The following is a 12,481-nucleotide window of genomic DNA, read 5'->3' on the forward strand; positions in this document are numbered from 1 at the left end:
GTGTCTACATGTATGTCTTCTCATGAATACTCTGGCTGTTTATTTCAGGCAGCCATTGTAGTGTTATGGGATGTAATGGTCGTAAACAATTGGTTTGTGTTCCTAGATGCATATGCCAAATATACCACAAAGTAGGTATTCCTGCATTTCTAATGGTTTTGTGTGATTAATTTTTTAGTGAAGACAGTCTATAAATACGTACATTAATTAATTTTACATCAAACATTTTCTATTGATTAATTTAGTAATGTGTTACCACAGTTCTAGACCTGCCATAGTTAAGTTATAAGCCTGCATTGTTTATACAAAGACAATTACATATAAGTTAAGTTCATGAAACATAATACGGGTTCGGTTCCTACAAAACCTGGCTATCCAGACCACGTGGTTTGTACACTAAAATGTGCCATGATGTTTCTATTAGGCTATTTGGCAAGTCCCACAGGTCTGCCGAGTTGATGCACACAACTAGCTCTACTGAAACGAGTGCAAATGTACCAGGCAAAGTTGAGTACACATTCAAGCTCACCAATATACATGTATATCTAAATAATCATGGCTACACTATAATTCAATTTGTAGTGGCAAGTCGGTCTTTCCAAGATGTATACAAATAGAGAGTCATAAATGCCTATTTCATTGAAAATTAAAGTTTGTAGTGTTAGGTTTTGGCTGTATTGAAATTAAAAACTAAAAAGTAAATAGCATAACTGTTCATACATGAATATATGAGCCATGCCATGGGAAAACCAACATAGTGGCTTTGCGACCAGCATGGATCCAGACCAGCCTGCGCATCCGCGCAGTCTGGTCAGAATCCATGCTGTTCGCTAACAGTTTCTCTAATTGCAATAGGCTTTGAAAGCGAACAGCTTGGATCCTGACCAGACTGCGCGGATGCGCAGGCTGGTCTGGATCCATGCTGGTCGCAAAGCCACTATGTTGGTTTTCCCATGGCACGGCTCATATCGTGTTCTTTCAGGTGGTCATATTTATATTTTATTGTGTGGTGGCTTACATCAGTAGTGATTGTCCTCAACTTATTCACAGCTCTCATTCTAGAGGTAGGTCAATTTCGATATTCTGCTTTTACCTCAGTCCGCTCAGCACAGTTTTCCATGCACAGACATTTTTAGCTTGACTAGTTGAAGATTGAGGGTTATTGCACTTGCCTCGGCATTGGCATCTGCTGTGGTTAAAGATTTTTATAAGTCCAATATCTTCTTCAATGGTTAGAAAATTCAATTGAAACTTGCTGTACTTGCTCATAGTGAACTGTTCATATATCTAATATGATAAAAATATGGAAATTTTTGATAAAAATTATTGTTCTTGGCTTTGTAATTGACTTAAGCTTGTTATAACATTTTTTTTTGTGAATGCACATTTTGAATTTTGTATGACATGAATTACAGCACAAGCTGCAAGTACAGAGTTCACAATGGTCATGCTTTAAGTATCACAAAGAAAAAACAAAGTCATATTGAATCATATTTAAGGAACAATAATAATTGAATATCAAATTTTTCCATACAAGTTGCAAGAATGAAGCAATTGCCATATATGAGTGGGGCATTATTAAAGTCCTTGAGTGTAATTGTATTATAGTGAAATGGATTTGAAGTAGAAAAATTATTTATTTCAGAATTTCATAATGAAGTGGGATAAATTTCACACTCCAGCACAGCCTGTACAGAGGCGGCGAACTTGGTCAAACTCATTGAGTATCAATACTCTTACAGTACATGACATATTCAAGTAAGTTGGTTTTAAATGTATGTTTTGTTACATGACATATACAGGTAAGTCGATATTAAAATGTGTATTTTGTTTGTGTCTCTGACAGAAAACGCACACAATGCCACAACTGTAGAAGCAAAGGTTTTTTTGTAATAATTTTTTTCTGCAAGCTGAGCAAATTTATTATTTGTTGATCGTTGCTGTACTTCAGTACTGCAGTCGTTTTGTGATTTATGATTTACAAAATGCTTGAAAAGTCAGCATGCATGAACAATTTGTTTGCATTACTGAGTGATTGTACATGGGAGTCTTTGTTAGGGTAACTGTGAATGTGTTCACCGTATCACATTCTTGAAAATTTTCAGGACAGAATTTATCATTTGAGCCACACCATGAGAAAAACAACATAGTGTGTTTGCTACCTGCATGGATCCAGACCAGCCTGTGCATCCGCGCAGTCTGGTCAAGATTCATGCTGTTCGCTTTCAAAGCCTATTGCAATTGGAGAAACCATTAGTGAACAGCATGGATCCAGACCAGACTGCTCAGATGCGCAGGCTGGTCTGGATCCATGCTGGTTGCAAATGCACTATGTTGGTTTTCTCATGGTGCAGCTCATTTGAAATTTGTTGAACCCTGCCTCTTTTTTCTATTTTTAGATCCAACCTGAAGGAACCAACAGAAGAGGATATTTTGCAGAACATGTCGAAGTTGAACTACTTTAATGTTCAAACATAGACTATTACTGTCTCTTATTTTTGTTATTGTACAAGAAAATGTGCTTATTATCAGGATATGGAATACGGCAAACAGAAGAAGAAATTTCATGTCACTGCAGTGCAATTTTGTACTCCACAATAATTATTACCTGTGTAAACTGACGCTGTGTACAATAATATTGCAGTGCATATTATGACACAAGTATAACTATCATTTTTGTGAAAAATGAGATGTTTGGAAATTATTTTGTATAAAAAATAAATTTATAAGCATGTAATGGTATATAAAATAATGGAACATTGGGACTATTTTGTTGGTATTTATCACTTTGTTGCTTGTTTAAGCCCCATATAATGCTTCGACTTTGGTCTGTGATAATACTGGAGTTGGGATTTCAAGACATACCTGTGTGCAGTAAACTTCTATAATTCTTAGCTCACCTGTCACAAAGTGACAAGGTGAGCTTTTGTGATCGCACGGTGTCCGTCGTCCGTCCGTCCGTGTGTGCGTCCGTAAACTTTTGCTTGTGACCACTCTAGAGGTCACATTTTTCATGGGATCTTTATGAAAGTTTGTCAGAATGTTCATCTTGATGATGTCTAGGTCAAGTTCGAAACTGGGTCACGTGCCATCAAAAACTAGGTCAGTAGGTCTAAAAATAGAAAAAACCTTGTGACCTCTCTAGAGGCCATATATTTCATGAGATCATCATGAAATTTGGTCAGAATGTTCACCTTGATGATATCTAAGTCAAGTTCGAAACTGGGTCATGTGACCTCAAAAACTAGGTCAGTAGGTCTAAAAATAGAAAAACCTTGTGACCTCTCTAGAGGCCATATATTTCACAAGATCTTCATGAAAATTAGTCAGAACGTTCTACTTGATGATATCTAGATCAAGTTTGAAGCGGGGTCACGTGTTGTCAAAAACTAGGTCAGTAGGTCAAATAATAGAAAAACCTTGTGACCTCTCTAAAGGCCGTATTTTTCATTGGATCTGTATGAAAGTTGGTCTGAATATTCATCTTGATGATATCTAGGTCAAGTTCGAAACTGGGTCACATGCGATCAAAAACTAGGTCAGTAGGTCTAAAAATAGAAAAACCTTGTGACCTCTCTAGAGGCCATATATTTTATGAGATCTTCATGAAAATTGGTCAGAATGTTCATCTTGATGATATCTAGGTCAAGTTCGAAAGAGGGTCACGTGCCTTAAAAAACTAGGTCAGTAGGTCAAATAATAGAGAAACCTTGTGACCTCTCTAAAGGCCATACTTTTCATGGGATCTGTATGAAAAAGTTGGTCTGAATGTTCATCTTGATAATATCTAGGTCAGGTTCGAAACTGGGTCATGTGCGGTCAAAAACCAGGTCAGTAGGTCTAAAAATAGACAAACCTTGTGACCTCTCTAGAGGCCATACTTTTCATGGGATCTGTATGAAAGTTGGTCTGAGTGTTTATCTTGATGATATCTAGGCCAAGTTCGAAACAGGGTCATGTGTGGTCAAAAACTAGGTCAGTAGGTCTAAAAATAGAAAAACCTTGTGACCTCTCTAGAGGCCATACTTGTGAATGGATCTCCATAAAAATTAGTCTAAATGTTCATCTTGATGATATCTAGGTCAAGTTTGAAACTGGGTCACGTGCCTTAAAAAACTAGGTCAGTAGGTCAGATAATAAAAAAACCTTGTGACCTCTCTAGAGGCTATCCTTTTCATGGGATCTGTATGAAACTTGGTCTGAATGTTTATCTTAATGATATCTAGGTCAGGTTTGAAACTGGGTCAACTGCAATCAAAGACTAGGTCGGTAGGTCTAAAATTATTAAAATCTTTTGACCTCACTAGAGGCCATATTTTTCAATGGATCTTCATGAAAATTGATCTGAATGTTCACCTTGATGATATCTAGGTCAGTTTCGAAACTGGGTCACATGCGGTCAAAAACTAGGCCAGTAGGTATAAAAATAGAAAAACCTTGTGACCTCTCTAGAGGCCATATTTTTCATGAGATCTTCATGAAAATTAGTGAGAATGTTCAGCTTGATGATATCTAGGTAAAGTTAAAAACGTACCTTCGAAAACTAGGTCAATAGGTCAAATTATAGAAAAACCTTGTGATCTCTCTAGAGACCATATTTTTCAATGGATCTTCATGAAAATTGGTCAGAATTTTATCTTGATAATATCTAGGTCAAGTTCAAAACTGGGTCACATAAGCTCAAAAACTAGGTCACAATGTCAAATAATAGAGAAAACGACATCATACTCAAAACTGGGTCATGTGGGAAGAGGTGAGCCAGTCAGGACCATCATGGTCCTCTTGTTTATATAGTTGTAACAATCTACTGAAAGTTGCTTGAAATATTTAATGAAGTTGCTCACCACACAAATATCTACATGTTTAAAACTTCACATTGAGATTTTTAAAGTAGGGTTTGAAAATACACAATCATGTGAAAATTTCAATGTTCCGAATTTTGACATCTCAAAATTTTAATACATGATAGAAATAAACCCACAAACTCTACCTCTCTGTTCTTTTAACAGTAATAACTTAAGTAATAAAAGCACACACAACAATGAACTTATGTTATCTTTCCTATATATATATTTGTTGTGGTTGAAAAATGTAATAGGAGTCATTATTTTTGTTCGACTAGGACAATTTCAGATGTTTGTTTTCAGTAAGAGAAGCGTTTGCACATCTGCAACCCAATTTGGTTTTCTATTTTTATAGCACACTTGTTCACTGTGATGATGTGACATGCAGTGATCAGGTGCTATAAATACTTCGCATTTCTACAAAGCAGTGCCCCTTTTTCAACTTAGCGGATTTATGAAAAGTTCTTGTATGTAAGGAAGTATCTCAATAAACTGCTTGTGGAAACTGATTGAAACTTCACATGCTTGTTCACTGAGATTAACTGACATGCAGTGCTCAGATTCCATAACCCTTGTTCACAAAGAAATGCTCCTTTTTGATTATCATAAGACTTTGTCAGAATGTTTGTCTTAATGACATTAAGGACAAGAACAAATTGAGTTACATAAGATAAAAAACTAGGTCACTAGGTTAAATCATAGAGAAAAACCTTGTCAACACTCGGAGGCCACATGGTCTACCCTATCATCATGAATCTTTGTCAGCATGTTTATCCTTATAATGTCTAGGTCAGATGTGAAGGTTGGTAAGCGGAGGTGAAAAAATAGGTCAAGTCATAGAAAAACTTCATAAACATTCTAAAGGCCATTATGTTTTCCATTTCATCATCACATATATTTTTAGCTTGACTATTCAAAGAATAGTAGAGCTATTGGACTCACCCGTGCTTCTGCATCGGCGTCCCGATTTGGTTAAGTTTTTGTATGTAAGCTGGTATCTCAGAAACCACTAATGGGAATGGATTGAAACTTCACACACTTGTTCACTGTAATAAACTGACTTATACTGCACAGATTCCCTAACTCTATTTTGCTTTTTACAAAATATGCCCCTTTTTCCACTTAGAAATTTTTGGTTATTCACTGTCTTGATTTGATGTGCACTATGCAGGTCCCATAACTCAACTTTGCATTTTTTCAAAATTATTCCCCTTTTCGACTTGGCAGTATTTGGTTAAGTTTTTGTATGTAAGCTGGTATCTCAGTATCCACTAATGGGAAAGGATTGAAACTTCACACACTTGTTCACTGTCACTCTACTTTGCATTTTTAGCTCGACTATTCGAAGAATAGGGGAGCTATCTTGCTCGCCCCGGTGTCGGCGTGAGCGTGGGCGTCACACAAATGTTAAAGTTTGCGTACCACCCCAAATATTTTCAAAGTCCATTGAGCTGTTGCTTTCATATTTTGCATACTTATTTACCATCATGACCCCAGTCTGTAAAAAGGAGGAGGCAACTCTATCAAGCATTTTGACTGAATTATGGCCCCTTTTTGACTTAGAATAAATGTTAAAGTTTGTGTACCACCCCAAATATTTTCAAAGTCCATTGAGATATTGCTTTCATATTTTGCATACTTGTTTACCATCATGACCCCAGTCTGTAAAAAGGAGGAGGCAACTCTATCAAGCATTTTGACTGAATTATGGCCCCTTTTCGACTTAGAATAAATGTTAAAGTTTGCGTACCACCCCAAATATTTTCAAAGTCCATTGAGATATTGCTTTCATATTTTGCATACTTGTTTACCATCATGATCCCAGTCTGTAAAAAGGAGGAGGCAACTCTATTAAGCATTTTGACTGAATTATGGCCCCTTTTCGACTGAGAATATGCTTATTGTAATGTTAAAGTTTTACTCATTGCTGAAATTATACTATCAAGCACTGAGAATAGTCGAGCGCGCTGTCCACAGACAGCTCTTGTTTCAAAATTATGCCCCTTTTACAACTTAGCAGTTTTTGGTTGAATTCTTATATGTAAGCTGGTATCTCAGTACCAACTAATGGGAATGGATTGAAACTCCACACACTTGTCCACTGTTGTGAGCTGATAAGCACTGTGCAGGTTCCATAACCCTATTTTGCATTTTTACAAAATTATGCCCCTTTTTTGACTTTTGTATTCATTCATTTGACAAGGCTGTTGAATAGTCGAGCGTTGCTGGCCTACGACAGCTCTTGTTCATAATCATTAATGTCACTCTGTATGAAATATAGGTCAAGGTAAAATTAATTGAGATAAAAAAGGGTTACTTGGTCAAATCATAGAAAACCCTTGTTAACACCCTGCAAGCCACATTTTCAACTTCAGTATCATAAATCTTTGTAGGAATACTGGTCTGTATGAACTCTAGATAAAGTTTAAAATATGCGATACCTGAGATCAAAATCCAAGTCACTTTAAAGTCAAATCATAGAATATCCTTGTTAACTCCCTAGAGACCACACTTTCTGTTTGATACACATAAAACTTTGTAGGAATGTTTTGTTGTTTCTTTCTAGAAAATCTAGGTCAATGTTGAAACTGCATAATCTATGTCAAATCAAGGGGCCACTTTTTCCTGTATGGCAGTAACTATATAGAAAATGAAATTTTTTTAAAAATTCTTCCTCAGAAGTTAAGGCCTAATTTTTTAGATACAATTCAAATTGAAATATGCGTTATTTAGGTGACCATGTGTGAAAATTGTTCAGTCCAGCTTTGAAACTCGGGTGATAAATCTAGGGCATCACAGCCATATTGTCTGATGTCAAGCAGTTGGTGCACTGGTTAGACTTTTGGATTTATTCATTTAATTTTTTTAGTGGCAAGGCTTTTGAATAGTCCAAAATTGCTATTCTCCAACAGCTCTTATTGTACTACGGCTTTTCATCTTCTTTATTTTTTTTAATTTATTGATGTTTTTGTTTATTTGATATTGATAATTTGTGCTTAAATTGTTTAGAGAAATGCTATTTTGTTCATTTTAGACCAATTTTAAACTAATTTCTAGAATGAGGTCAAGCTAAATTTGCTGCATATTTACTGTGAAGTTTCATGTTATTGTTAGGTTCTGTATATAGACAGTTTTATCCTTAAATACTCCACAACCTGCTATCTTCTCTATTCATGTATGCCACGATATAAAGTCATCTTTCACTACCTCCGCTATACATTTTTCCTGATTTTTCCAAATAGCAGTTAAAAATGACAAGAAAATCAACATTGATGTATCTATATATGAGCCGCGCCATGAGAAAACCAACATAGTGCGTTTGCGACCAGCATGGATCCAGATCAGCCTGCACATATGCACAGTCTGGTCAGGTTCAATGCTGTTCGCTTTCAAAGCCTATTGCAATTAAAGAAACTGTCAGCGAACAGCATGGATCCTGACCAGACTGCACGGATGTGCAGGCTGGTCTGGATCCATGCTGGTCACAAACGCACTATGTTGGTTTTCTCATGTTGCGGCTCATATATGTATGGCCAAAATAGCCTATAGTTTCGGACAGGATTTTAACAGATTTTCACTATTTGATAACAGTTTCCATCTTAAAATCTATTGGGTATTTTTATTTACACACTTCTAAATCAACAGACAGTTGTGTAAAGTAGTTGTTCCTTGTTCTGTTAGTTTGGTCTCAGCACAATAGATTCATCAGTAATGTCAAATGAATGTTCTTGTTCTTTCATAAATATTAGTTAAGAAAATTATGGCCAATAGGTGTCCCAAACTGTCTTATACATAGCTGTTAGTAATCCAATCAGATTTTCCTGAAAACAAATGATCATATACAAAAATTTATCATAATTGAAAACAAAAGTACACTGAATAGGGCTATGTATTATTTTTAACACTTTACATAGTCAATTTTAAGACCTTGGTATCAGTCGAAAGTTTCCCATATTGTAAATAGTTCCCTTCAGGCATGATTGCAAACGCGCTATGTTATAGGTGGTAAAATTTGTATATACATGTATATATATGTGTTGAATTTTTAAAGCCAGGTGCTATGATTTTTAAGCAAGATGGTGCAATACAAATGAGCCGCACCATGAGAAAACCAACATAGTGCATTTGCGACCAGCATGGGTTCAGACCAGCCTGCGCATCGGCGCAGTCTGGTCAAGATCCATGCTGTTCGCTAACGGTTTCTCTAATTGCAATAGGCTTTGAAAGCGAACAGCATGGATCCTGACCAGACTGCGTGGATGCATGAACCCATGCTGGTCGCAAATGCACTATGTTGATATACATAAAACTTTGTAAGAATGTTTTGTTGTTTTTTTTTTTCTAGAAAATCTAGGTCAATGTTGAAACTGCATAATAAGATCCATGCTGGTCGCAAACACACTGTGTTGGTTTTCTCATGGTGTGGCTCAAATGATAAATTTGAAGAAATACTCTTTTCTTCATATAATCATGTTCTCTGTTTGAAATTGTGCAACTCCAAATATAACCAGGAAAATCAGCAGGTATGCAAAACATTTCCTGATTTAGAGGAGCTATCATGGTTTTTGTTGGTGTGTCTTTTGTTGAGATTTTTATTTATTAGTGAGGATTTTTACTAGTGTACTGGCATTTTATTTTATGTACATATACTGGTTAATAGTGTGACTTTGCATCACATAGTTTCCCCATATTGTTAGAACAAACTATCTTTGTCTTGATTAAAACATGATCAATGGTTTTTTTTTATTTGATAGATATATTTCACCTTTTGAGTTATTAATGGATTAGGCGGTCTCCTTGGCCGAGTGGTTAAGGTCGCTGACTTCAAATCACTTGCCCCTCATCGATGTGGGTTTGAGCCTCACTCGGGGCATTGAATTCTTCATGTGAGGAAGCCATCCAGCTGGCCTATGGAAGGTCGGTGGTTCTACCCAGGTGCCCGCTCGTGATAAAATAATGCACGGAGGGGCACCTGGGGTCTTCCTCCACCATTAAAGTTGGAAAGTCGCCATATGACCTATCATGTGTCGGTGCGACGTTAAATCTACAAAAAAAAAAAAAATTAATGGATTAAGTACATATAGTGCAATGTAAAACCAAAGTACGAGTTTTGAAGGGGCCACAGTGGCTGAGTGGTTAAGTTCACTGACTTTGAATCACTGTGGGTTTGAAACCTAGCTCGATAGGTATTATTCTTCATATGAGGAAGCCATCCAGCTAGCTTACAAAAGGTTGGTGTTTCTACCTAGGAGCCAACCCATGCCTGAAACAATGACCTAAGGGGCTGCTGGGGTCTTCCTCCACCATCAAAAGCTGGAGAAATCTCAATATGGCCTAAATTGTGTTTGTCTGACTCTAAACCCAACAAAAAATGTGTTTTAAAACATAATGAAATTCCTGCATGTGGATTTTTTTAGCTCACCTGAGCAATGCTCAGGTGAGTTTTTCTGATCACTCGATGTCCGGCATCTGTCTGTCGTCTGTCCGTCAACATTTAGCTTGTGTATGCGATAGAGGCTGTATTTTTCAACTGATCTTCATGAATATTGGTCAGAATGATAACCTTGATGGAATCTAGGCCGAGTTCGAAAATGAGTCATCTCAGGTCAAAAACTAGGTCACTAGGTCAAATCAAAGAAAAACCTTGTGTATGTGATAGAGGCTGTATTTTTCAATTAATCTTCATGAATATTGGTCAGAATGATAACCTTGATGAAATCTAGGCCGAGTTCGAAAATGGGTCATCTAGGGTCAAAAACTAGGGCACTAGGTCAAATCAAAGAAAAACCTTGTGTATGCGATAGAGGCTGTATTTTTCAATTGATCTTCATGAATATTGGTCAGAATGATTGCCTTGATGAAATCTAAAGGCAGAGTTCGAAAATGGGTCATCTCGGGTCAAAAACTAGGTCACTAGGTCAAATCAAAGAAAAACCTTGTGTATGCAATAGAGGCTATATTTTCAATTATTCTTCATGAATATTCGTCAGAATGATAACCTTGATGAAATCTAGGCCCATTTTGAAAATGGGTCATCTCAGATCAAAAACTAGGTCACTAGGTCAAATCAAAGAAAAACCTTGTGTATGCGATAGAGGCTGTATTTTTCAATTGATTTTCATGAATTTTGGTCAGAATAATTGCCTTGATGAAGTCTAGGCCGAGTTCGAAAATGGGTCATCTGGGATCAAAAACTATGTCACTAGGTCAAATCAAGGAAAAACCTTGTGTATGCGATAGAGGCGGTATTTTTCAATTGATCTTCATGAATTTTGGTCAGAATGATTACCTTGATAAAATCTAGGCCGAGGTCGAAAATGGGTCATCTGGGGTCAAAAACTACGTCACTAGGTCAAATCAAGGAAAAACCTTGTGTATGCGATAGAGGCTGTATTTTTCAACTGATCTTCATGAAATTTAGCCAGAATGATTACCTTGATAAAATCTAGGCAGAGTTCGAAAATGGGTCATCTGGGGTCAAAAACTAGGTCACTAGGTCAAATCGAAGAAAAACATTGTGTATGCAATAGAGGATGTAGTTTTCAATTGATCTTCATGAAATTTGGTCAGAGTGATTGCCTTGATGAAATCTAGGTCGAGTTTGAATATGGGTTATCTGAGGTCAAAAACTAGGTCACTAGGTCAAATTAAAGAAAAATTTTGTGTATGCGATAGAGACTGTTTTTTTCAATTGATTTTTATGAAATTTGGTCAGGATGATTGCCTTAATGAAATCTAGGTCGAATTTGAATATGGGTCATCTGAGGTCAAAAACTAGGTCACTTGGTCAAATCAAAGAAAAAACTTGTGTATGTGATAGAGGCTGTATTTTTCAATTGATCTTCATGAATTTTGGTCAGAATGATTGCCTTGATAAAATCTAGGTCGAGTTTGAACATGGGTCATCTAGGGTCAAAAACTAGGTCATATCTAAGAAAATGCTTGTTTTATCGCAAGAGACCAATTTTTTGGTCCAATCATAATGAAAATTGGTCAGAATATTTGTTTCCATGAAATCACTAGGTCAAACATGTTTTACACTGTTATGGTGTGTTTCTCAGGTGAGTGACCTAGGGCCATCTTGGCCTTCTTGTTTTTTATACTTGCATAAATCCTGGGATTTATTGTAGTTTCTAGTTCATCCAATCATACTGGATAGCTTTGTATAGCTAGGTCTGTACTGAAGAACAGACATGTATAAGTAAATAGTGCTTTGTAAATGTTCATAAGGGACAGGAAGTGATAATTTTATATATATGTAGTCCTTTGCATAAAACTTGCACTTGAGATAAAATGCTTAATGTAGAAAGTGCCAATGAAAAAGAAGTAGTTGTTTTTGTTATTCTGTTAAACACAGAAATATATATTGTTATTATAGTCATAATTTATTTTACCAGAATAAATGTTTGCAAGAAACTATTTTTACTTTCCATAACAAAATGGTTCAGTTGAAAAACTATATGCCTGAAATGTGTTTCATCAATAGATGTATGTTGCTAAATTTGGACACTATAATACCTGAGACTGAGAAATCTTAAGTTTACAGACAGGTGGACAACCAAGCAAATACAGAACCTCTTAAGGCATTTTCCTGCATAAAATTGGTGTATTAAAATAACCTATTCTCGGTGGAAAAA

At 36.2% G+C, this 12,481-nt stretch overlaps 1 protein-coding gene across 1 annotated transcript in view; it reads left to right on the forward strand.

Annotated features, from left to right (window-relative positions):
- The window catches only part of LOC123550870 (two pore channel protein 2-like), a 71,968-nt gene extending 59,708 nt beyond the window's left edge, over positions 1-12,260 (forward strand). The window contains exons 21-24 of the mRNA XM_053540021.1: positions 49-131; positions 983-1,064; positions 1,646-1,758; positions 2,400-12,260. Coding sequence (XP_053395996.1) covers positions 49-131; positions 983-1,064; positions 1,646-1,758; positions 2,400-2,478 — 357 coding nt within the window. The 3' untranslated portion in view covers positions 2,479-12,260. The remainder of the gene's footprint in view (positions 1-48; positions 132-982; positions 1,065-1,645; positions 1,759-2,399) is intronic.
- The last annotated feature ends 221 nt before the right edge of the window (positions 12,261-12,481 follow it).

This window comes from Mercenaria mercenaria, chromosome 4 (genome assembly GCF_021730395.1).
Source record: "Mercenaria mercenaria strain notata chromosome 4, MADL_Memer_1, whole genome shotgun sequence".
NCBI lineage: Eukaryota > Metazoa > Mollusca > Bivalvia > Venerida > Veneridae > Mercenaria > Mercenaria mercenaria.